Raw genomic sequence first — 27,153 nt, 5'->3', positions numbered from 1 at the left:
CAAGAAAAAAACGTTAAAGGTCAGGTCATTTAAGTATCTTCTATACTAAACTCAATGAACGATCATGGTTCAAGTGATGCTTAAATAAAATTAATAGTAAGAAGGACAATATAATTAAAGAAAAAATGACTGAAAAGCTAAGGTTGCTTATGAATTAAACAAAGAAATAAATAGACTTTTTGAGTTTCTGTACATGCACTGTTCTTACTAAGTCTCTTTCCAAAAAAGGCTTTCTTTCCCATCTTCATTTTAAGTAAGCTTTACTGACTTTAACACCGGGCACGGGAACCTATCGAGACGTGAGATTTGCCGCGCGATTAGCCCTCCGTTAACTATACTAATAACGCTCGAATTTGTAAACTACGTATCCAAACACAGTTATAGATCCTTAGAGCGCTTCCTGATATTGTTGTTACAATTTTCTCGTCTGTTACTGTGTGTTTTGTGGCAAGATGGTTTCCGCTTGGTGCGTAGGACGCTTTTGTAGTTTCATTTTCGTTAATTTTGACTGTAAAAGATTCGCGATAATTAAACTCGCGAAAAGTTAAGAAAAATGTAAGAGAATTCCCTGAGTATTATTATTACTTGTTTAGACTGTTTACCGTAACACCGTCAGTATTCTTCGATCATGTCACAAAAATGATTCTAACGAAATTTTAATCGGAATATCTTACAGGCTTTTCGTGTAAGCTAGACCTTGTAAAAATAAAAGTGCAATATAGGAAATAGGGACAATTAAGAACTGGCCACAGCTTCTAATTGTTCACTTGGTAACTATGTCGTAACTTGTCTGCGGAAGTGTGCTATTGTGTCAAGTAAGATTGTAAAGGAGTATTATTCTTTGGCTAATTTCGTAGGGGGAGTATATTTTTTGGAGTAAATCTGACTAAAATGACAGCGGAAATGAGATACAGGGTTAAACACAGTAACGCAATAGAATGAGTGCTGTTCTTTTTGGTCACTTAACTGAATCAGCTATTAGTGAGTAGATTTTGAAACTAAGAGAAACTCAAAGTCATCCCAAAAAGGAAATAAATCGCTTAAGCATTCTGAGTTGGTAACTGTTTATCCAATAAAAAAACAAGATGACTTACATGAAAACACTGGGACAGAGTCTTAACTAAAAACCAAATTCAAGACAACAAGTCACTTAAAAGGTGAAACACTTTTTGTGTATTGAGGATAAACTTTTACTCTATATATTTCCTTTTACTTTGACAAGTTCCCCACATCCTGACAAGTGTGGTGGCGAATTCAAAATATTGTCAATTTCCCTTAAATACCAGAATTTACTTTGTGATTAGTTAAATTGTGAGCGTTCGGGCTCAAAGTAATTGGTATCCGCATTCAATTCCTAAAACTCGTTGACACCAAAGGTTAATTAATTATATTTGTCTCACTATACCTTTCAAAATTAAATTGTCTTATTTAATGTAACGTTGCTTCTTATGAACAACCACGCATTAAATGTAAAATTTTCTTCGCCTCGTTCGCGTCAAAATGCTTCCACCGGTTGGTTTTTGCAAGTAAAATAAAAAAACTGTCAAGATTACTTCAAGTACCCATGAGGTTTGACTGGTTTGATCAAAGATTGTTTCTTTATTACTTTTACGTGCTACACTTCGGTTTTAAAATGAAAACGTGGGTGTTTTTGGTATTGTTCGTGTAAGACCTTACATTGTTGAGTTCTACCGTTAAGTTGCGATAAAAAGCACTAAGTATAATTACGTTCTCTCCTAATGTGCTTTTTTCTAGAAAAAATAAACTAAAAAACCTAATGTTAACCATCTATCATCATTGAAGCACCGTATTTTAGTTGAGATCATATCAACTGAAAGTCACATTTGAAAAATGGTAGGTTCCAATGATAATTTAGTTTTCTTATCGACAAAGCGTCCGAAAAGTTTAACGTTTTAATTACCACAAATCTTTCTATTTATGATTTGTTCCTTCTCAAAGAATTCTGTGGCCTGGTCGTGCTCTCCAATGTCTCTGTAAATAATTCCCAAGGAGTGGTAACTGCCTGCAACACGGCCATGATTGTCCCCGTAAATCCTTTTCCAAATGCTTAGCGCATTCTTGTGATATTCTATTGCCTTGTCGTTCTGTCCAATCTTGCGGCAATCGATTGCCAAATTGTAATAGCTGTCAGCAACATCACCGTGTTCCTCGCCATAAATCTTTCTTCTAATGAACAGTGCCTTTTCGTCAAACTCTTTTGCTTCATTCAACTGTCCGTTGTCACTGCAAATGATGGCCAGGTTTTTATAACTTTGTGCAATATCACTATGTTCTTCACCGTACAACTTTATTCTGATATTGAGTGCCTTCTCATGAAGTTGTCTAGCTTGGACGTACTGTCCAATGTCGCCGTAAACTGCGCCCAAATTGTTATAACTTTTTGCAACATCACTATGTTTTTCACCATACAACGTTATTCTGATGTTGAGTGCCTTCTCGTGAAATTCCTTAGCTTGGTTGTGCTGTCCAATGTTGCTGCAAACATTGCCCATGTAGTTGTAACTTCTTGCAACATCGCCATGTTCTTCACTATACAACTTTATTCTGATGTTGAGTGCCTTCTCGTGAAATTCCTTAGCTTGGTTGTGCTGTTCAATGTCTCTGCAAGCAACGCCTAAGTAGTCATAACTTGTTGCAACATCTCCATGATTTTCACCGTACAGCTTGATTCTAATGTTTAGTGCCTTTGTGTGAAATTCCTTAGCTTGGTCGTACTGTTTAATGTCTCTGCAAGCAACGCCCAAGTTGGAATAACTTTTTGCAACATCGCCATGTTCTTCACCGTACAACTTTATTCTGATGTTGAGTGCCTTCTCGTGAAGTTCTTTAGCTTGGTAGTGCTTACCAACGTCGCTGCAAACAACGCCCAAGTTGTTATAACTTCCCGCAACATCACCATGTTCTTCACCATTCAACTTTATTCTGATGTTCAGTGCTTTGTCATGAAATTTCTTAGCTTGGTCGTGCTGTCCAATGTCGCTGCAAACATTTCCCAAGTTGTTATAACTTTTTGCAACATCAGCATGTTCTTCACCGTACAACTTTATTCTGGTGTTGAGTGCCTTTTCGTGAAATTCCTTAGCTTGGTCGTGCTTTCCGATGTCATTGTTAACAATGCCAAAGCTGTTATAACTTACTGCTACATCGCCATGTTCTTCACCGAACAACTTTGTCCTGATGTCGAGTGCGTCTTGTAGGTAAGATAATGCAGCATTGAAATCACAGACTTCCCTAAGTATAGTTCCACAAGTAAAAAAAACTTGCGATCTTAGAAAATCTCCTTTTGTTCCAATGCTTATGTGCTGAAGCAAGTCACAAGCTAATTCGGAGAGTCGTTTAGCTTGTCCCAGGTCTGAAATTGTTAAACAGGCGTCGGCCGTAAACTTGAGCCACAAAACAACTTTTTCAGGAGGAATGAAGAGGGCCAAATTCTTTAGAACAAGACCTGCAGTGTTATTACTATTGAAACGAGCAATACGACATAAAGCTACGCTGTGAGCTGTAAATCTTCTTAGTTGAAGATGGCCATATCCTGCTTTCGAGCAAAGTTCTTTAAGTCTGGGTTCAAATATGTTTATTCCTGTAGCAATGCATTGAAGTTTCTGTATGGAATCGGGATCAATTAACGGAAGTGTTGTGAGAACATCGTGAACAATGTTATGGAGCCGCAAATGTTTTGTCTCTCCATCTTCTTCACAGAAAGAAACTACCAGCGAGGATTTTAAAATCTTTTCCCTTATTAACACTTCGGCCATGTGGCTCTCTAGGCGAGCTTTGACAAAGCTTACAACTGCTTCCACAGTTATAGACTCTGAAGCACACATCGAAAGAAAGGAGAAGGTATGACGAATGACGTCACTGGTTTCCATGGCTCTTTCAATTGCCATTTCAACTGCAGTCGTCATTGTTTGTGAATACGCTTCACTTCGTTCTGCAAGAAGCTCTTCAGTCGCTTCCCGTCTACCTTCACGTAGTTCGTCAAGATAGTTTGTCCAATTGTAATTTGGAGACCCACCGCTGACAACGGTTTGTACAAAAAATGCGGCTGCTGCTAAGGCAAGCGGCTGATACTCAAGAACTTCAGCAACTTCCTCTGCTTGCTCTGGATTAGACATTTCCGACACTTGTTTCAACAGCTCTACTGCATCTTCTCGCTGCATTCCTTCGTGGAGCGACACATGGTAAGTGTGAGGAGCATTGGAGGGAATTGTATTGCTATCTTGAGTTGTAATCAGCACCTGACCGTGACCCCACTCTTTACTGGCAGTCTGGGGCAAATACCTTCGGACCAACGGCAAGTTAACGACATTATCGGCGATTATTAGCCAGTTGGAGAACTTGGCAATCTTTTTGGAAACCATGCACATGGCCTGCTTAAGGGTTTCCTCGGGCTTCTTTCTTTTCGACTTCTCCATCTCAGTAATTACATACTCGGTAATACCCAGTTTTGTAGCAAGGGCGATATACGAGTCAGTGAGGCTCTCAAGGGTTTCTGCATCCAAAGTTGCAACAAATATCAGACCTTCAGTATCACGTGACCTCGCATTGTAAAATTCCTCTCCAAGTTGACGGGCAAGTTGACTTTTGCCACATCCGGGATTTCCTGACAGGTAAATAGTGCTAACAGCTATGTTACTTTTATTGTAAAGTTCTTGCATCCGCTTTGTAATCTTTGCAAGGTCAGTGCTACGTCTGATGATTTCATGCGGTGGTGTAAATGCGAGAGAGCAAAATGGCTCAGCCTTGGAGTTTATTTCCTGAGTGAGAACTTTATTTTCTTCTTTTGCAGCAGATAGATCGTCTTGTGTGCTCTGTAGCTCGTTCTTCGTTTCTTCCAACTCTGATGTCGTTTGATCAAGCGCGGTCTTCAGATCAGCAATTTGTTTCTTCAAGTCTTCTACCTCCGCGGTTGGAAAACCTGTCTGGTTTTTGACCTCTTCGATCTCAATAATCGGTAGACCGAATAATGTGAATGCTTTTAACACTCGTCCTGCATAAGATTGGAACTGGGCATCAGTGAGTGTGTTCTCAGTGATATGTGCAATATCATTTCGGACTTGGCGAAGATCATCGACATTTTTCTTGACTTTTGGACTAAGTGTGGTGCCAATGCTACTGGAATAGAGAATTGCGGAAAACAAGCAACTACAGTCCCATTCGGCCGAATTACCATTTCTTATGATGTTCAGATAGCGACCATTCATTGTTGCCTTTTTTCTTTTGGTTTCTTTGTGATAGAAGTCGCTGCCATTCTGTGCTGTGTCCTGCCACGTCCCGCACACAGTTGTGTTGTAAAGAAAATCCCATTCCTGTTTGAAGATCTTTCTAAGCCCCTCGGGTACTAAGTTAATGACAATTCGACATAGTCGAAAATAATTCAGTTCTTCCAGGGAGTACTCCATTGTAGATTGAACAAGGTTTAGCTAAAAATAAACAGACAAAATATTTCTTCTTAAAAACTAAGTTCTAATTTACGAGATTCGTTTTCACAAGCCTAACAATATATTAGGTTTGTGGCGAAAGTTGGAGGGGGAGGTATAACTTCGTAGTATAAATAGTGTAAATTTTATCAAGTGTTTTCAAGGATATCCGGTTTTTCGGGGGAATATTTTTACATTTTTACATAGAAATTTACTTTATGATGTCCTCATTAAGTGGGAGATGCTATTTTATAACCGTTTAGCCTGAGGATCCTTGCCTGTCAAAAACTGACACCTTATTGGAAAAATTCTCAACTTATCTTGTAACAGTTTTTTGGAGGGTAGGGGGCATTGCAACTGGCTATAAAAGAATGCATAACTAGATCGCATTCTTATCCCCAAAGGCCCTTTTCGCGTCTCTTAGTGAGCTGGATCTTGGCACGAGAAACGAAAAGCTCTGGGGAGAAAGGAAATTAGATTCTTTAATTGACTGTTTAATAACAACGAAATCTTGAACAGGAATAAAAATTGTTAAAACAGGCGTGTTTTTGAAATGGAGGACATAGAGGATTTGGGAGAAAATTCTCCCCCTGCGTCAGAAGGGTGAAGAATTTTATTCCGTTATTTTTTGCTGGCATCAGTTGACATGATACTCCCACAAGTTATAACAAACATCACGACTGCATACATAAAGAACTAGAAGTCAAGAATCCTGGACTGGAAATTCCTAAAATTCAAAATCCAACTAACGATTGCGTTTTTTTGCTGCCGTCAATCATAATTATGATGGCAACCAACAAATCATGAAAAAACAAACAAAAAAACAACAAAATGGATCAAAATCTACCAATCATAACTGACAGACGTGACCTTATGACCCGGTTTAAGTGAACTTTTGTTTCCTGAGAGGTCCGCTAAGATGATTGAGGGCAGCAAAAAGCGCAAGCCGTTAGTTGAGGATTAAATTTCAGAGTTCGCATATCACTGAAAACCGCAATAAAATAAGGAACGGACCATTATTTCTTTGGAGGAGGAGTATGAAAAATATTCGAAAAAAGAAAGGTTTGCTGAGGTGCATATACTAAAAAAAAAGGTTTGCAGATGAAAAGTTTTCATACCCCCCCCCCCCCTTCTCCAAGAAAATAATGGTCCGTCCCTAAACAACCAATAGGCAACGTTGTAATAAAAATCAAGTTATATTTCGATAAAATGACTTTAAAACTGGGCGCTTGAGTTAACTGTTTTTCGCTGAAAAAGAGGAAAATAAAATACCGAAGCGAGATGTATCATAATCAGTGCGACATTCGTGTGCCGCGCGTAACACTCGCCACGCGATATGCGTTACACTCCAACTCGTGTCATATCGATTTTCAGTTTAATGCCTCCTTTGTGGGTGGCCCCTTTCAGCTGCCTTTTGTTTAAAACATCGGCTGTTCTTTACAACCTGGAGAAATCTTCACTAGACGGACAACACGAACCTGTTTATACAGTAAAAACCCGCGAGTAAGAACCTAACATTTAAGAACCTGTTAGGCTAAAAGTTGCAAATTCGACCCTATTTTTATAAGAACCCATTTAGCCTAAAATTTGAAAACAGGTTCTTATTTTCTCAAATTGATTAAAAATGTTTACTTTTGGGAATATAAGCTATGACAAGGCTTCACTGTACATGTATACAATGTCATGTTTTAAATGATTAGTGTTTCATCTTTACTTAAAGGAGAAGTTCACTCCAGCATGGCCATTTATTTTCTTTACGCCAATAAAAAGTTTATACAAAAATATGTTATTCACCAAAGTTTCAGCTTCCAACGACCGCTAAAACCCTACGAAATCTTTCTCTAAAGTAGCCCAAAATTCGACAACTGAAAGCCGCCATCTTGGAGCTAGTAATGTATGCGTGACGTCAAAGAGCTCAGCTTGAAGTTTGAATACTCAAAACTCCTTATTTTGTTTTGTTTGTCAAAATGCCTGTTTGTGCAGCTCCATGTTTCTCAAACAGAGCTTCAAGAGATACAAAAAACCTTTCAATTCACCGTCTTTCAATATCTAAAATAAAAAATTCTTACGAATGGATTATAAGAATGGGCAGAAACGAAAAATTCCTGGCAAAGCGGACATAAATATTCCGAAAACTATACGAAAGGCTGCTTCGAAGGAGATCACAGATACAGTCTCGTAAGTGAAAATACCCACAAAAAAAAGAAAAAGGCAGACGCAATACCAACCAATGTTACGATTATCTATTTCACTTTTTTACTTTATTTCAGGGAGGATTTTTAATCAACCAGAGAAACTCTCTGTTGTTGTTGTTGACTTCGTCGTATTTTTTCGATTAAACGCGGGTCCCCGATTAAACGCCGGCCGGGTCAAAACTGCTAACTTTTAAATAAACCCTGGGGGCGTTTGATTGAGGTCCCGGCGATTATTCGTGGTCAAGCAAACAAGTAAATATATTCTTTTCAGTAGCACTGCTACGACAAACTGGTGCGGTCTGCTACTTTGGTAATTTTTTATAATGTTCAAGGAAACGTCCGGCGTAAAATAACTAGGATGGATGCTGTAAACAAAACGAAACAGCAATGTTCGCGTTCATGTAGTCATGACTGACGCGAACAGTGGAGGAGGACGTTTATTACCGCGAAGGACATTGGCGACATTGCCGTTTATGGACATTTTGGTTGTTTATGTTCTGTTTGTCACAAATCTTGATTGCAACATGCACGTACCGTATGCAACACTGCAACATTGGTAACATGATCATCCTCGGAGACACAGAGACAGATTGTCGAGCGGGACGACGAGAAAAATCGAGGGTCTCGAAGGATAGGTAATAATAGATCAACCTGAAAAAGTTGCAGAAAATAATGGAGTCGATCGGGCCCCGATTTAACGCCGGAACACACAAATATTTGTGTCCGCTTTTGAGCAATTGTTCTTTTAATATTTAAAGAGGATGAACTCGGAAATACCTATTTTTGTATTTCTTGGAGCTCTGTTTAAGCAGAGTTAATAGAGGTTTTAGTAAAATGGAGCTGCACAAACAGGCATTTTGACAAACAAAAGCCACTACAAAGAAACAAGGAGTTTGAAGTAATTAAAATTTTCCCGCTCAACTTCAGGCTGAGCTCTTTGACGTCACGCATACATTAACAGCTCCAAGATGGCGGCGTTCAGTTGTCGAGTTTTGGGCTACTTCAGAAAAGGATTTCGTAGGGTTTAAGCGCTCGTTAGAAGCTGAAATTTTTGTGAATAACATATCTTTGCATAAACTTTTTATTGGCGTAAAAAAATTAATGGCCATTCTGGAGTGAACTTCTCCTTTAAACGCTTGTGTGGTATGCAAATTTTATAAACAAATAGGCCGAATATCACTAAAAGTTCTATTAGCAACAATGTAAATTTTTCCCAGAAAATAAGAACCTATTAAGAACCTAAATAGCCTTAATTTGTGTTAACTACTATTTATGTAAGAACCTGTTTAGGCTGACCTGAAGAAACCTAGGTCCTTACTCGCGGGTTTTTACTGTATGTGTGTTATAATTGTTCTAGGACGTTACATAAATGTCACGCAACAGACAGAGACAGAGAGACAGAGCAAACTTTTGAAAATGTATTCGATTAAAACACATCCTTTACGTACCTTAAAACTTGTCTTCTTCTACCTTGTTTCCCCCTTACACCACCACTATGTAAAAAAATAGAAGAAACTGAGCAAACGACTATTAAAGTAAAACTGGAGAACGGTCTCGAAACTAAAAGTAAATTTTTTCAATTTATTTCCCATTTTAATATGCCGACTGACTTCGGACAGGTTTTGATCTGTTGTTCAGTGTTAATAGTGGAAACCTGTTTGTGGATAATAGAGGCGAAGTTACTAAAGTATTTCACGTAACAGAGTTCCTTTTCTGTTGGCTGCAGTGCATCAAAATTCCTCAAATGGCCATAAGTTTTCTCCAACAGCGTTCAAGCAGGAAATTCGGAATTCTCCCTCGACTGTGAGTCATTTCAAAGCGCTAGCATGCAGAAGATCTGCCCAGTTAATCTGTCCCTTTTATATACAAGTTACCCACAAACAATCGATAGCATACAAGTATAAAGACGTTCTCATGACCGTCTTGATTAACTGATTTGATTTCAGGAAACAAGCCCTTGATCACTGAACAGTCCTGAACGAAATGCAAATCTATTTGCACGTCGCAGAATATTGTTTTCACTTACTTGTATCTTTGCTCAGTCGACTGATAAACTGCTCTTCTTTGCTTGCCTTTGGTAACCAAAATCTGAAAACAAAAAGGAGGAAAATAAGACAAGAGTTCTAAAAGGATTGAAACACCGCAACACACTTCGTACCTCCATTAGTGGCTTCCGCTATCACTTCCGCTTTCGGTATATATATATGTACTTCATGTAAGCGTACTGTATAGTCTCCCAGTCATCCTTCTTTGTCGGTGAGCCCGCGATGAGAGTACACCGTGAAGGGGTGAATACGTGGTGTAATAACATCACGTAACCCCGAAAGCGTAACACTGACACGCAAAACAAAAATCTTTTTCAGTGTGATACATGTTTAACAATTAGATTATGAACTAACCTGTGTACAGCCGTCCCGCTTTTTTTTTTTAGCGGAGCGGGACAGCTGTACACAGGCTAATTATGAACTCGATATTTCTATTTACAGTGCGACTACTATTACCGGGGTCATTTAAACTAAACTGACCAATCAGATTACACGACAAGAACAATGAATTCCAACTATTTGTCTGAATTTCACCATTGCTGGCTTGCAACCACGTGACAAAGCGGCCATGTTGGGGGTCAAAACAATAAAATAAATTTTCGCAACATTTGCATGATAAAAAAGTTAAATTCCCAGTGGAGGGAAACGGTTTGTTCCTGTCCCCCAACATGGCCGCCGTGACGTCAGTTGCAAGCCAGCAATACTTACTCGGCAGACAGGAGAAAGGTTGAACTTGTTATCCATGGGCTTATTTTGCCCAAATGTCTATAAGGTATACGATTTTTTGGCGTCGTTTTAAAATCTTTGATTTGGTAGAAGGTTTCTGCCAGTTAAGGGTCACGGAAGTAAAAATTTCGATTCATTGATTGACAGATTTAAGGCGGATGTAAATGACATTGTTTGTTCTGATTGGTTCTTTTCAATTCCAGAAGTTTTTGGTTTTTGTTTCGGAAATAGAATGATCGACTGAATATTTTATTTCGTTCTCAGATGAGATTTGTAAAATATGCAAAAATTTAAAAACCAAAATGCACGTGAAGAATGGTGGTTGCTAATAAAACCTTTTGCTGGACGACGTTCCCGTTGCCGATGAAATACAATGGCCGCGAACTAGATTTGTTTATTTTTTATATATACCTACGATTCTGTTATTTTGAATTTGCTTGTCGAGGAAAACACCGCCTTTTTCCAAACTTACCGTCATTAAGCCGCCGGAAACAGATTTTAAATCAGAACGTCGCAGAACAAAAGGCGTAATTAGCTGAACACTGCCTGCACGTTCGATGCCAAACAACAACGTGAATGGATAAATACAGGCTATTCTTTTGCAGGACGTGTAATTTTACATAATTTTTTATTTGGAATTCAAACGTTGCTTTCAGTATTCGGTACAGGAATGTCCTAACCCGATTGGCCGAATGAATCCGTTCAAACAAAAGGATGATAGACTTGTTTCTTTCATTTTTTTAACTTTACACTTCCTTCAATTCAAGGTCGCCGCCGAAGTTGTTTTTACAACTTTACGCAAACTATATAAAATGGTTTAGAATATTTTGGTGGTATTAAGACTATTTTTGACAACTCGGGAAGATATTAGGCCATTTTGCATGTATTGCTGTCTCTTCCGCAAGTTACTTCCGTGCTTGCGGATAACGTAGGGGGTCTGGGGATATTCTTCCCTCGGTGAAGTTTGAAAAATAGGTTATCTGAGACAGCATTTCGTGCGTAAAAAAGGCGGAAAGTGAAGTAAATCATATTTTTTCGAAATAGAACCTTAAAAACGTAATTTACAATTTATTAAGCTTTTTTTTTCTTTTTAAATAATATTTTATTAATCACAACACATTACATTACTTACATCGATGGCATATACGGAAACGCCACATGCAGTGTTACATCTAATTATCATTACAATGCTCACTTGAGTCAGTTATACTTACAAATAACACATTTACTTCTTACATTTACTTGTGGTACAAAAATAACTTTTTTTAACTACGTTCTCATTATCATACACACTTAGGGACGGACCATTATTTTCTTGGAGGGGGGGGGGGGGGATGAAAAATTTTCCACTGCAAAATTTTTTTTTTAAAAAGTTCAAGCAAACAAACCGTGAGTTTATGCACCTCTGCAAACATTTTTTTTTTTGAAATTCTTACTATTTTTGTTATACATATCGCTTTTGCAAACAATTTATTTTGTCTTTCCAGGCCCTGCAAACAATTTTTTTCAATATTTTTCTTCCCCCTCTCCCACCTCCAAAAAAATAATGGTCCGTCCCTTCATTTATTAAGCTAAAAATGACGGCAGTACATAAAAGGAAGACAGGAAAAGAAAGGTTTCTTCATTTCAGTGTCAAATGGTAATTACATAAATCAGCTAGAGTCGGTTTGTTGTTTTTTAGCACTGTGGCAAGCTCCAATGCCAACCTTCTTGGGTGCTTCCGAGCCCAACAAGTACCCAATCACCTCTCTTTTTGGTAGCGTCTGGGAATATCAATGGAACTCGGAACGGTTCGACTATTGTTGAAAGCAACCTTGGATCACACAATTTGGTCCAAAATATACCACACGAATTTACAAATGGTGGACCTTCAACCCAAAGAACCATATTGAATGGAAACAGTCGAAGTACAGAAATATCATTTCCCTTTATTTAATTATTTTAATATTTTTTTCACAATGAGCGGACTTCCAAGGCTCATGCGGGGGTGCGGACGCACCTATCGCACCCCCTCTCCCTACGGGCCTGTGCCACATAGTGGAAAGCGGATTTTTAAAACTTACGAGCATGATTTTTTTCTTGGACTTGGGTGACATGAGGTCCATTATAATCAATAGTCAGTCATATCAATAGCAAATTTCAAGGTTGGGAATTTGGGGAAAATAATACCTTAATATTAATAATACAGTCAGTCATACATTTTATCAGTTTTACAAACAGCAGAGAAACAGTGAGAAAAGTCATTTACTTGAAAGTACACCTAAATGATGAACTAGTGGCAAAGGTGTCCAATTACAGCAATAAAGAGTTGTAATTGGACAGCATTAATTGGTAAACGACGTGATCGCGCTCTCATTACGTAAAAACGTTGCGCAGAGAACAAGCCACAAACAAGTTTTGATAAGATTAGGGGAAAGAGGGTAAGTTGAGCCAAAAGGGTTGGGGCCATGAGGAAGGACTTCAACTTTCAGTCTCGCCCCACTTCCTTGGCCTACAGTGGCCTTGACACCATCGAGTCTCGGCGCCTCACTCTGTGTGTATTTCCATGACAAGAGGGTAACAGTTGCCCTCTGACGTCATAGGTGTCGCAATGTTACCCGCTCATGGACATTTGGTGTGAAACAGTATCATTGTTAGGTGTCATGTGACCATGTGCTAGTCAGTCAATGCAAGCGCTATCGCAGGGAAAAGAGCTATACAACAATAGAATTTGCTTCTTATTCACTTCAGTTCGTAAACGATATTGCGCAAAAAAATGTTGCAGCGTGCGATTACTTGGAATAGAGGCGTTACTCGCGAGATTTTTCGTGTTAACTCGACACTTGGAAAACTGTCCTACTATGGCACTAACTTTACGCTGTATATTACAAACAAGTAACTGTTGTTTTTCTATTTGCAAACGGTTAGCAGGTTCCACGCGTTTACTTCTACTGTTCTATTGCGTACATTATATTCTTCAATCCAGTGCAGACATCTTAGTGCACACGAAACTACAACCGAAGAAAGAAAGAAAACCTGAAAGCTTGGAATATCCTCAATTTTTTTTGTAGATGCCGATAATCTAACTTGTTGAATCGGCTATTAAATCTTTGCGACACCGGCCAAAACGTTTACCCTAGCATGATACAAAAACGATTCAAATCGTTCCATTTTACGGTTTGTCCATCTAACCATCCCTTGGAAGTAATCTTTCCGAAACATTTATACCGTTAAATCGCCCCCGCCCACACACACACTCCTCTCACCGTTTATATCCCTTCCTCTGGTTATAGGTCCATCTGTCTTGGCTAGCAAAAAAAAATATTCGCGTTACAAGCCTCACCCTATAAAAGCCCTCCCCCGTCCATCTATTTCCAGAAAGAGTAAATGACCTAATAAACGCCTCCCCTGAGGTGTAAAGTTCGTATTAGACGTTCTCCTCTAATAAACGTCACGTGTTTTGTAGACGCCCTCTCCCCAAGAATCGCCTCAAAAAACAAGGAAACGAAACGCCGCGTAGAGCCGGTAAAATCACGCAATTTATTTAGTTTCTTGCTTGACTCAGACATCGAAAAGGCCAACGATGCGAACATGGTTGACCCCGCCTAAAAGCGAAGCTCCACAGTTATTTTCTTGTTCTTAAAATTTTGTGAAAATACTCTCATTGAAAATACTGTTATTGAAGTTATTAAACGTATACTACCCAAAAGAGATTCATAGCCGAAATAGATCGTCAACTCCAATCGAAGCCCGCGATTCTATGGACAACTATAACCTGGTCAGCGGTCAGGTTTAATAAACACATGATCTTGAAGGGCTGTACATCAAAGTCCGCGATATGGTCATGTGATACTGTCAGCAGATATCCTGTTGGCTTCATGGGTTTACCAAATTTCCATACTCATTGTGCTCCGCTGGCGCACTAAAGCTCCGCTATAACGACATCCATTAGCGCAGATTGGATTAGTTTCCAACTCGCAAACTCTTATTTCTTTCTTACTCCGCGAGCAAACTACGCGTCTTGTTTGTTTTGTAGACATTGTTACAGTAAAAGTTAAATAAACGCCTATTTCTAATAAACGCCTCATATCTATTTAACACCCCAGCGGCGAAACAAGGTAAACCCGGTTTCAAGGACATTTTTGTCGCTCCGATTTTTGCCAGATTTACTTTGCTTAGCCACGACTAACTGCCCCTGGATCTGGCAGGATGCATTGAATATTTTACTTCAAACTTTAACAATTGAGTAACTGAACAGACAAGAAAAGCAAAATCCAACGTTAATAGCATTTATTACTTGAAACAAATCTTGCTTACAAGCTTAAAAATAATCTCGCAACTCGAGAGCTCAATAACTGGTCCCCCTGTATTGCTGATGTAGAATTTAGTCTGGTACGAGGACTGGACGCGAGGCACGAGGTCTGACTTGCTTACGAGGACTGGAAAGTCGACAGTCAGAACTGGAGAGTTGCAATAATTGGAACTAAAGCCATTATGTTATTGGTACAAAATTGTCTTCGTATTAATGACTAAAACAATATCCTTAACTAAGAAGTAAAAACAGACTTAAAACAGTTACTATCAACGAATTCGACGTATGATAGCAGAACAATTTAGTGCTATATTGCATTCGCATTTAATAAGTTTTGGTTAGTACATCTGTACGTATCAATATAATCAATTTTTGCTTATCCAGGAAAAAAGTAAGAAAACTGGAAGTCCGTAACGACGGATTCATCACAATAAAATCGTTGTAAACGTCCTCTAATTCAGTAAAAAATATTTACATGTCAAAACTTCTACTCTTTCGTCAACCTCAAGATCATTTTTCAGAACACACGCCGCATCAAATCCTTCTTTCCGTACAAAGACCGCCTCAACCGTTCTCAACGATCATAGGTCGTCTACAAAGCTAGCTGCTGGGACTGTGACGATGTTTACATTGGGAAAACAAAACGACGATTGCATGACAGAAAAACTGAACACTTTAAGGCCCTCACTAAATGCGACCATCAATCAGCTATTGCTGATCACATAAAAACCACAGGCCATAACATCAAATGGGATCATTTTGAAATCCTTGCGTCAGGCAAAACTGACCTCCACTGCAAGATTAAAGAGACCTTATACATTAATGAGCTACAACCTTCTTTAAATGCCAATGTCGGCAGTGAGAGGTTGTTACTTTATTAACCAAAATGTAAATATTAAGTTACTGCTGTAGATCAATTGTCTCAGTCTCGGTTCCAGACCCCTTTCATAAAATATATAAATAGTTGCCAAAAATTTTAACGGTTATACTTTTGAAAATGTATGTAGCTTAGCATACGAAACGTCAAGTTTATAAAAATGCGATTTCATAATGTTTATCACCGCTGTTTGTGTTATATTTTTAATCAAGTAACGATGGCCTAAAACCAAGAGTCTACATGATACAAAAGTATAAGCTTTTGACAACCTGGTCTATTGTCTTTGTCGGAAAAAAGGTGAAAACGTGAAAGATAATTTTACGACGGTTTGGAAAAATCTTTAAGACACTGAACTTCTACACTCGTGTAAATCTTTTCCGAATTTTCCCTTTTTTCTACTTAATTAGGGACGGACCATTGGAAAAGTGAAGGGGTGGCGGGAGGGGAATTTTCAGCTTGCACGAATTTTTTTTACGCCCATTGCTTGTGCGGGAATCTTTTTTTCGGGTGTAACCCTCCGCTCGAATTATTTTTAGATGTTTTTTAGACAAATAATTTTTTGAGACAAATGCCATGCATTGTTACTTTATACCATGTTTTTGACAAATGTTCTTTTTTGATTCCAAAAAATGTTGTTATTCATTGATGTAAGTTTCGGGACGGGGAGTGGCCTGGAGGAATTGGAGAAGTGGCGGCTGGAGAGAGCCCACCAATTTTTATTTTAATATTTATATTTGGGCCTTCTGAAATCGCTAGAAATACATCTTAAACTGCTCACGTCAAGAAATTTATCAATTTATTCGGATAAATACCACTGGGGATTTTCTATGTGCAGATCAAAACTACATTACCCTTCCTCTTTCTACTCCGGCCTACCCCACCCCTCCCTACTTATTGACCAGACTCTTAAAGACCATTTTTGATCATTATATTTAAAAAACAATATTATTTAAGAATGGCTAAAATCAGTTGCCATTAGTGCTTAATTTCCTTTTGCATGAATTTTTTTCTTTGCCTTCCCCTTTGCAGGAATTTTTTCTTGGCATTTTCCTTTTGCCAGATTTTTTTTGTTTTTTTCCCCACCCTCCCCATCACTTTTCTAATGGTCGGTACCTTAACGATATCCAAACAATGAAAAATGATATATTATAGAAAAAATTGGATAACAGCACGACAAAAGATCAGAGCAATTTTGTTGCTTCGTATCTTGCTGGAAATCTAACCTTTTTATGCAGTCTCTTCAATTCATATCCATACAATTTTGAGTTAGACTACTTAATCACAAAAAACACAAAATTGACCACAATGGACATTTTATTTAATATCTTAACAGGTATTTACAGCAATGTGGACTACTATATCTCAATTGAAAGGGGAAAATGTGGTCTTCTTATAAAAAAAAAATCTCATCATGACATCCCATAATATTTCAGTAAAAAAATCCTAATTAGCATACATTTGTATAATTATTCATGACATTTGTGGAAAAAATAAAATTCTTCCAGGATGATAGGTTATTGTACAGAACTGTTAAAAAGAAAAATGTTCCTCATCATATCAGGAGAGTGTCCTGAAAATCTGGCTGAAAAAGATAGAATCTAGAATTAGATATGATTTTTTATATACAACCATCGCATCGCATCTCTCCATGGAAACACAACATCACTTTCGCATCGGCTCGAATTTCGCGTCCCCTTTTGTTGGACCAAAATATCGCTCAAAAAGAAGTTTTCCTCAAAAATTATTGAGCTGTGTACTCCCATATATGAATTTATAGATATCTTTCATGACATAGGCAAGAATTCAGACGTAAAAAAGGCATGCTCAAGAGCATATCCTCGCATTTCAAGAACATGTGGTCAACTGCGTCACTTTGGGGAAGCCTCGTGTTCGAAAGTTTATTGATCGCTTACCTTGATTCGTCGCTCTGATTTTCGAGCTGGCGATCTAAATCGCTTTCCTAGCCACTAGAAATACCACCGGGATCTTCATCGCCATCCAAAATCATGTCTAGAACGTCTTCTGGATCGACATACTCGACTCGCGCTCTCTTAGACACGGACGCCATATTTACGGTCGAAACGTGGAAAATGAAAAATTCGTCATGTATGGCACATTGAAGTGTCTTAGCCCAAAATCGCTAGGTGATTGGCTAAATCTATAACCTCTCTGTTCTCCAAATATGGGGGGAATCAGATGTAACGCAATTTTTTGCGAATTTTTTGCTTTTTTGGGTATATATGTAACCAAATCTGAAAAGCGTGACGGAAAAGAAGTTTCTTCATGTTTTTTTAACTAACTGGGTTTTTTGTAAGTACTTAATTAATATGTCGATTGTTTTACCATAGTAGAAACAAGGACATGTGTTGTGGCAAACAGGCACGGAATATGCATATATAATAATACTGAAGAAGTTACTTTCCTAACTTGCTGAAATTGAATATATTAACCCAAAGTTAAGGCTACATGAGCTCGAGCGTGAGTTGAGTTGGATAACGCAAAAATACATCAAGAAATAATCATTAAACTAAGCTAGCCTTAAATCATTTTATCCAAATGGTTAAAGTCGTAGAAAAATCAAGTACCTCCCGAGAAGGTCTGAGAAAGATCAATCTGCTATAATGATCTCCCCGAACCTGTGTACACGGCTTTAAAGTAACACAACAATGGCGTTAACAGCTGTCAGAACAATAAAGATAAAATCGGGTTTTGAAAACACTTAACGGTCACTTTTATACTTAGTTTTACTCTTGCAGGTTTCAATGTAGTGCCAGTCTTTTCCACTCTTACTGCTTACTGGGAAGCTTGTTGACATCGTCATACATTCCTTTGGAAGCTGAAACAGAAAAAAAAACTAATAATAATCAATACTTATCATATTTAAAGAATGGTAAATTTCCCGTTTCTTTTCAAGGCTATATTTGAGGGAAAGGATCTAGTAAAATTGAGACCTTTAGAGAAGTCACAGGAAGGATGGGTCATATTACTAAAAAAACGAGCAATTATTGAGAAAACAAACAGATAACTTTATAATTAATCAGAAATCCTTTTTGCTCGTTTGAAATGTGTTTGTTTTAAATATCTTTGAATGTCTCGAAATTCACACAACTTTACATGCAATGGTTGAGATGGGGTGGAGGACTGGAAATTATAGAAGGCAGCAGACGTAATTTTGGTGAGTTGCTATTTGGCATAAAAGTGTAAGTTTTGATCTCCTCATTTAAGAAAAGAACATACAAGTATGGCTGGGATTGAAAATTAATAAGTAGCATAGTTGTTTGGAAAATATACGGTTTCTCTTGATTGTGAAATGAACTATTTTTTACATACTCATTTCTTCCGATGAAAGTCTAGAGTGACGTCATCTCCAATAAGTACAAAAGGGGCCCAGTATTTTACATCGCTGTACTTGTCTGATTCCCTGAGATGTTTCATGGCCTGGTTCAGAGACTCACTTGCTCTTCTTCCTTCCACAAGGTGATGGTAGAAACTCCTCATAAACTCCAGCGTAGCTTCGTCATCAATTGCCCATAGTGACACCAGAACAGAACGAGCACCAGCACCCATAAAGGCACGTGCAATACCGACCACACCTTCAGCCTTGATCTCTCCTCGACCGCTGTGACAGCAACTAAGGACAACCAGTCTTGCTCGCACTTTAACACTCAGAACATCTGACATGTTCAAAATGTAATCTTCTTCCTTCGTTGGGATTCGAGATGCTTGCTGTGAGTCCGGTGTTAGAGCAATTTCACCAGTTTCCATGCGACCATGTGCTGCAATATGAACTAAAGCAACTGAACTGAGTCCTTTTAACACTTCGCGTTTCGTTGCTTTCTTTCCAATCAGAGCCGCCACGTTGAGAATCTTTCCGATCATTTCTACCTCCTTTCTTGCGAACGGAAGAGAATCCAGAAATTTTTCACCCTTGCTGTTGGTAACTTCTTCTACCCATGGATCGCCCACAAGTAATGCACCACTCCTACTATGGTAGTCCTCTGGGCAGTCGGCAATCAGCTTCAAGCTTGTCAACGAAGGAATCAACCGGATTCTAAACAACTCACACAGGTATTTAGAATCCGCATCCATCAATGCAGCATAAGGAGCTAGCCACAGTGGTCCATGTGGGACAATGATTAGCTCATCACCTTGAACCAGATCGGCAATCGGCTGAAACAAGATATTGTACAAGGTGCTCAAAGAAATCTCTTGTAGGTCGCAGGGTTGAGAGTTTTCCCTGTCGGAATTGTCATCCGCTTTGTGACGATTTTCTCTTAATGCATCCAAAGAACGATTTTCGCATCTTTCCTCAGAGCAAAAGCGAATTTGTCTAAATGCATTTTTTATCAACGACTGAAAAAAGGCGGTGGCATCATTTAATGCAGAATGGGTCTCGCCAATTTCTTTCGCTCTTACACGAACAGGTCCTTCCTTTGAAAGAACCCAGAGATGGATCTTAGCACTGTCAAATGCCTGAAAAACTGTACTTGGTGGAATAGAGCGTATCAGTTGAAGATATTGCTCTTCGTCTTCTTCCTGTGACACGGACTGACTTTCTTTAATGCCAAATTGGGATAACATAAGATCAGAAAGAGCTTGGGCTCGTCCTTTCTCAGCAGCAAGCAAAGCTTCAACCATATTGCCTTGCTTTAGCAGTACTCTCCATAAACCAGTGTATGCATTGTCAATTTTATTTCTATAGCCAATTTTCCACTCATCGTTACTTTGAAGAAGGCTTCTCACATGGTTGAATAATCTTACGCCACGGTCGTAATATTCTAAGGCTTTGGATAAAACACCTTGTGATTCGAAGCTGAGACCTAGATTGCGATAGGATTCGGCCTCCTCGGCCTTGTTTCCTACTTCTTTGGCGATTTTAAGATGCAATTCGTAGTAGTCTATGGCTTTTCTGAAATCACCGAGATTACGAAATGCATTCCCAAGATTGCCATACGCCTTTCCTTCGCCGGCCTTGTCTCCTACTTCTTTGGCGATTTTAATACGCAATTCGTAGTAGTCTTTGGCTTTTCTGAAATCACCGAGACTTAGAAGAGCATTTCCAAGATTGCCATAAGCTTTTCCTTTGCCGGCCTTGTCTCCTACTTCTTTAGCGATTTTAAGATGCAATTCGTAGTAGTCTATGGCTTTTCTGAAATCACCGAGACTTAGAAAAGCATTTCCAAGATTGCCATAGGCCTTTCCTTCGCCGGCCTTGTCTCCTACTTCTTTGGTGATTTTAAGATGCAATTCGTAGTAGTCTATGGCTTTTCTGAAATCACCGAGATTACTAAAAGCATTTCCAAGATTGCCATAGGTACTTCCTTCGCCGGCCTTGTCTCCTACTTCTTTGGCGATTTTAAGATGCAATTCGTAGTAGTCTATGGCTTTTCTGAAATCACCGAGACTTAGAAAAGCATTTCCAAGATTGCCATAGGCCTTTCCTTCGCCGGCCTTGTCTCCTACTTCTTTGGCGATTTTAAGATCCAATTCGTAGTAGTCTATGGCTTTTCTGAAATCACCGAGACTTAGAAAAGCATTTCCAAGATTGCCATAGGCACTTCCTTCGCCAGCCTTGTCTCCTACTTCTTTGGCGATTTTAAGATGCAATTCGTAGTAGCCTATGGCTTTTTTGAAATCACCGAGACCAAGAAGAGCATTTCCGAGATTGCCATAGGTACTTCCTTCGCCAGCCTTGTTTCCTACTTCTTTGGCGATTTTAATACGCAATTCGTAGTAGTCTATGGCTTTTCTGAAATCACCGAGACTTAGAAAAGCATTTCCAAGATTGCCATAGGCCTGTCCTTCGCCGGCCTTGTCTCCTACTTCTTTGGCGATTTTAAGATCCAATTCCAAGTAGTCTATGGCTTTTCTGAAATCACCGAGATTACGAAAAGCAATTCCAAGATTGCCATAGGCCTGTCCTTCGCCGGCCTTGTCTCCTACTTCTTTGGCGATTTTAAGATCCAATTCCAAGTAGTCTATGGCTTTTCTGAAATCACCGAGATTACGAAAAGCAATTCCAAGATTGCCATAGGCACGTCCTTCGCCGGCCTTGTCTCCTACTTCTTTGGCGATTTTAAGATGCAATTCGTAGTAGTGTATGGCTTTTCTGAAATTACCGAGACTAAGAACAGCATTTCCAAGATTGCCATATGCACTTCCTTCGCCGGCCTTGTCTCCTACTTCTTTGGCGATTTTAAGATGCAATTCCAAGTAGTCTATGGCTTTTCTGAATTCACCGAGATTACAAAAAGCAATTCCAAGATTGCCATAGGCCTTTCCTTCGCCGGCCTTGTCTCCTACTTCTTTGGCGATTTTAAGATGCAATTCGTAGTAGTCTATGGCTTTTCTGAAATCACCGAGATTACGAAAAGCAATTCCAAGATTGCCATAGGTACTTCCTTCGCCGGCCTTGTCTCCTACTTCTTTGGCGATTTTAAGATGCAATTCGAAGTAGTCTATGGCTTTTCTGAAATCACCGAGACTTAGAAGAGCATTTCCAAGACTTTTCAAATCACCGACCTGAAAGAAGGAAATAATGACGACCTTTCTTTATATTTATATTGAAGTTCTGCTTCGCTTTTCCTGTTTACTCTTCTCTTATCGCGATGCATTAACATGGTAGATTAACAAATGTTGGAAATCACATTTATTTTATGTGACCCTCCACGGGAAAACAGGGAAAAAGGTGAACGCACGGGCACGCGTGTTATGGCACGGCACGCTAAGCGTCTCACACATCGCACGGATATGCGCATATTTAATAAGTAAAACAAAGAATGACATGGTTGTTATTGTTTCTCACGCTAAAGCTTTTTTTCTAAGAGCAGTGTGCTATTTGACACGCTTAACGTGCGACATGACACGCATGCGAAAGGACACGCGTACGATATGTCACGCACGCGTGCGATAAGACACGCTTCCCAAACCAGCCTTCGTTTGTAGCTTTTACATCCGTTTAACTTGTTAGGCACGAACGGGTCGAAGCTATCTAAAGAAACACATGCTAGACAAAAAAAAATGCTTTTCAATTTTTTGTAATCATACTAAGACAAACAATCTTGCATAACTTACGTACTTACCCGAAGAACGTGCATAATAGTAAGCTAAATTCAGATCGTACGAGGCTTATGCATAAGGCGAAAATAAAGTAGAAATAACTTCGATTGCACGAAACCACGATATTTAATTGTGAATGTTATAAATGTTATAAATTTTAATTTTTGGAACGAACGCAAAATTAAAGAACAATCGATCGCGAAGCTCGCTGCTCGAAATTCGCGTTCGATCGTTTGCCATTTTTAGTAGCACGCCGCCCGAACTACACGCTCGATCGATCGCTATTTTTGCGTTCGTTCCAAAAAAAAAGAAATAATGCTCGCAGTCTATAAATTCCGTCTCGATTATCTGCCTTGGGCGGGAGGAGTAGTCATTTTCCCGTTTCCTGACTTATTTTCTGACCAGCCCATGCGGGGCCGCAAAACTCTGGGACCAAGGACTATTTTTTCAACGTGGCGGATCAGTCGGCGGGTGAAACGTAGACAAGAATCTTGGCTTCGGTTTCTAACGACATTAGAGTTAATGACTTCACCTTTTCACACTTCTCCCCATGCTATCTGAAATCATTGACGTTTATCTTCAATACATCGAGAACACTGCCGAAAGTGAGGGATGCTTATTACGCAAACCTGGGACACGTAAGCTTTCGCTGGTTTAATCTCCTATTTTCTGTCGTTTACCTTGAAATTGATACTCAATTAAAAGGCTCGGTTCGTCGAAAGTGTGCGATTCAATGTGTGTTTGTTTGTTTGTTTCGAAAGTCGTCTTATACGGCTGCCGCTACAATTAAACTGAATTAAGCTTATTGAGCGCCGACCGGGCAAAGCTTGTACGTGTGATAGTTTTACAAGACTAAAGAACGGTAAGTTAAATGTTTCTCTTGGACGTGCTATTTGACACGCTGGCGTGCCATTTCGCACAGTACAGTGCTCAAGACGCAACATTGTTCGATAAGACACGCGCCTTTGTTTTTATCGTGCGCCAGTACTAACAAAAGAAAATTTTTAATTAGGCGTGCCTTCCAACACGCTGCTCGGAAGCCGGCGTGTCATTTTGCACACTGCCTATTGTTTAGCGTGCCATTTTGGCGTGCCCGTACGTTTACCTTTTCCCTGTTTTCCCGTGGAGGGTCACATATTTGCTTTAAGACAGCTTCGAAACCAATTCGTCTGTTTCGTTGAATGACAGGTAAGGTGGTCGTTCTTTAATGTAGTCCAAAGAGCAACGTTTGTATACATGGGGCTTTTGTCAGTGTTAACGTCCATCACAGGATTTAATTTCTGTGAATCTCTGGTGATCGGAGGTTTCCGTTCCAGAACAATTTTTTTGTATCTTTCATTGAAATCATAACGTGACCCATGCGCCCGAACAGTGGACTTTGGACTTTGATTGTGAGAACTTGAATTTACCAGCTAACAACAAAACGCCTTCATCTCGTGTTTGTTTGTTCCTTTTTTACATAAATGAAACTTGTGCCTTTTGATGATCTCACGAGCTACTGCCGTCAGAGTTTTGACCCTGGTTGGTTGAATCATGGCGGATAGGTAAAAGGCCTGGCCCGATCGAGGAGAGTCCCCTGGCCTTCTAGTTTGAGGATCGTAAACGCATTCTATAAAAATATGTTGATTACGGAAAAGGGAAATCATTTTAGAGGCAGCTACAGAGAGTAGCTCAATAACATGTCATTCTTCAGACGACAACTAATTACGTGAAAGGATAGCCGTATGGTGTGTACGGACCACAGCCAACAGGAAGCACGTTCACGGATGCAGTTATCCGCTGACCTCAAACAGAACGGTTTAAAGCAGTTAATTTCGTTCTTTTCGGCCGTTTTTCAGTTGATTGTTTGTTGGTTGTTTTTTAGAGACGCGCATTTTTTTAAAATAAAAAGGCTAAAGCTTCAAAATAGCTCAAGAAAGTTCAAGTTTTGTTTGCTGTCGATTTGCATATTCCGTGAGACGTAGGTAGTATGCACGCTGGTATGAAAGAAATCAGGAATCTCTATTGTTCTTTCTCATTGGCATTTAACGATTCTCATTAGCATGTAAGAATCGAGGTTTGTCAAATCGCTCTTTTGTCTCGAACTTTGGCAACCAGTGCGATCTGCGGAATCGGTCAGATATGTCCAGGATTTAACGCTAATGAGATGCACGTTCCTAACGACAGGCATCACAAAGTGTCCTCATCAATAAAAGTTCACCAAAACATACACAATTCTGTCAAATATGAAGTAATATTGAGATGTCAAATAATACAGTCAAACATGAAGTACTTATTTAACGATACTTGCGTTCAATCCTGGACATACATGGAATCAGTCTGCGGTCGTCTTCAAAACCACAAATTATGACGTCACAACTCGTTCCATCCCGTCCTTATCAGTGCGCGGTAATTCAAGAAAAGTTTTCGTTAAACTTTCGAAAATGTTTTTTTTTTTGCTGTAATTCGCGCTTTAAGGCTCGGAAAGCAATTTTACTAAATAATAATCTATTTTACTAAATAATGGTTAGTTTTAGTGCGTGGTTTGTTAAAATGGCATTTTGAAATTTCGGTTCATTTGACCTTTAATTAGCTATATTATGAAAATTGCACCAATTAAGGTGTCTCGATACAGTTTTTTCTGGACCATCCCTAACATTTTAAAATGGCCGTTCAGCAGTCCTCCCAGACTCGGATCCACATGGGATTTCCACCAGATATTGGTCTGAGATTAAAGTTTCACATAGTAGATATTTTAGGGAAATCGATATTTCCATGCGAAAGATAAACAATAACCAATATGCAATGCATACTAAGGCGAGGACGTTCCAGTAAAGCAAGTCAGTATGTTAAAAATTCCAGACAAAGAACGGAGAATAGACCTTTGGGGCTTCGTTTGTTTGTTGTCCCATTTCAGACTGTGTGACTCTTGAGAATCACTTATTTCAAATTCAAACAAATTCTCTCGGTGTTAGATAGTTAAAAACAAGTTCTCTGGGGAGCATCACGTGATTTGAAATGGGCATTTTACACTGGCAAAGCCAAAAATGTCTACTGAGCGAGAAATTGAGTCCAAAAGATCTAGATATCCAAGTAACTGAACGCCGAAATTGATATCGTCGATAAAAGTGTGATTTAAAGCAAGGAGCCCAAATGTGTGACCACTTTTAATTAATTCGCATTCTTTCATGCAGTCGTTTTCCAATCAGAAGCTGTGAAGGGCTTCTGATTGGATAAAATCTGCCAGGAAAAAAGTGAATACATTAAAAGTGGTCACCCTTTTGGGCTCCTCGCTGTAAGTCGAAAGTTGAGACACTGAGTCATTTGCTATAAAAGGGGGAAATGGGCTCGTCAGGTAAATAAAATTTTAAAATACAGTACGTTTTTTTCCGGCGGTGTTTTTAGTTGTGCCTTCTAAGGTAAGGTTAGTTTCTAACCAATGTTAATTAATAAAAGGCAAATAATAAGCTGCTTTGATCACCAAATTGGCATTTAATTTGTACAATTCTAACAAGATGTCTTTTATCACGACTTTTGACAATGGAAAGCAACATATTTTGTACCTGTACTAGACAGGTACAAAATTCACAACTTTGGCAGAAAAATAATGTCTTGAAATAATGTATCTCTTGTTTAAATGTAGCTGACAGTTATCTGTACTCACTGTACAATCTGTAACGTAAGCTTTGTCCAGTAAGTCCAATAACTTAATATCATTTAGAGGTAAAACACGCAGTGCAAGGAAGTACAAGTTTACAGAAAGTAAAGTTGATATAGTATCTTGATTTATTTTTGTTAAATTTAAATAGGGCTGATAGTTGTTTGCACTAACAATTTGTGATGCAAGTAAGTCCAATAAGTCCAAAATCTTGATACAGTCAGTACAAGTGGAGTCTAGGAAGTAGAGTTGACACAGTGGTTTGCCAGTGATGAATTTGAATTGAAGGATTGAATTGAAGGGTCTTTCAGTAGTAAATTCAGAGATGTTTTCCACCGTTTTTATCTTAGGTGTTATTGCTACAATGTAAGAACTTGAGAACTGGAGAGGAATCATGCTGCTGTCAACGGCCGGAAAAGTACTGAATAGGATAATTCTGGAGAGGTTGAAAGTAGAGGTGGACAAACGATTGAGGGAAGAACAGGCTGGGTTCAGGAAAGATAGGTCATGCACAGATCAAATTGCTACCCTGATGATCATCTTGGAGCAGTCTTTAGAGTGGAACTCTCCTGTTTATGTGACCTTTGTGTACTATGAGAAGGCATTCGACAGCGTTATTAGGGAAGTGTTGTGGAAGCTGCTACGCCACTATGGCAACCCAGAGAAATACATCACTCTTATACAGAAGACCTATGAGAAGTGCACCTGTAGAGTCATCCACAACGGAGTTCTTTCAGAACTGTTTGAGATGCACACTCGAGTGCGCCAGGGTTGCTTGCTGTCGCCCTTCTTGTTCCTGCTTGTCATCGACTGGATACTGCAGAGGACGACAGAAAAAAACATCAGGATGGCATAGAGTGGACACTCATGACCCGGCTAGAA

General features: G+C 39.1%; 2 protein-coding genes across 4 annotated transcripts in view; both read right to left on the bottom strand.

Moving 5' to 3' along the window:
* The window catches only part of LOC144646971 (uncharacterized), a 165,333-nt gene that overhangs the window by 36,648 nt on the left and 101,532 nt on the right, over positions 1-27,153 (bottom strand). The window contains exon 17 of the mRNA XM_078506693.1: positions 18,906-22,097. Within this exon, the coding sequence (XP_078362819.1) occupies positions 18,906-22,097 (3,192 nt within the window). The remainder of the gene's footprint in view (positions 1-18,905; positions 22,098-27,153) is intronic.
* Positions 1,577-9,833, bottom strand: LOC144646975 (uncharacterized). 3 transcript variants are annotated; one of them, XM_078506698.1, is made up of 4 exons: positions 9,795-9,833; positions 9,663-9,724; positions 9,085-9,129; positions 1,577-5,444 (listed from the first exon to the last, which is right to left on the bottom strand). In XM_078506698.1, exon 4 carries the CDS (start codon positions 5,421-5,423, stop codon positions 1,914-1,916), a length of 3,510 nt encoding a protein of 1,169 aa, XP_078362824.1. In that variant the 5' UTR covers positions 5,424-5,444; positions 9,085-9,129; positions 9,663-9,724; positions 9,795-9,833; the 3' UTR covers positions 1,577-1,913. The 3 variants fall into 3 exon arrangements, with proteins under 3 accessions (XP_078362824.1, XP_078362826.1, XP_078362825.1); XM_078506700.1 differs by lacking the exon at positions 9,085-9,129 and having other exon boundaries at positions 9,795-9,813; XM_078506699.1 differs by lacking the exon at positions 9,795-9,833 and having other exon boundaries at positions 9,085-9,117; positions 9,663-9,723.

Source organism: Oculina patagonica, chromosome 3 (assembly GCF_052425735.1).
Source record: "Oculina patagonica isolate OP01 chromosome 3, crgOcupat, whole genome shotgun sequence".
Taxonomy (NCBI): domain Eukaryota; kingdom Metazoa; phylum Cnidaria; class Anthozoa; order Scleractinia; family Oculinidae; genus Oculina; species Oculina patagonica.
Note: the sequence above shows the minus strand (reverse complement) of the source record. Positions and strands in the feature narration are given on the sequence as shown.

Bases quoted from the DNA above. Each gene is read 5' to 3' on its own strand.
- LOC144646975 (XM_078506698.1), bottom strand. From the start codon at position 5,423: ATGGAGTACTCCCTGGAAGAACTGAATTATTTTCGACTATGTCGAATT.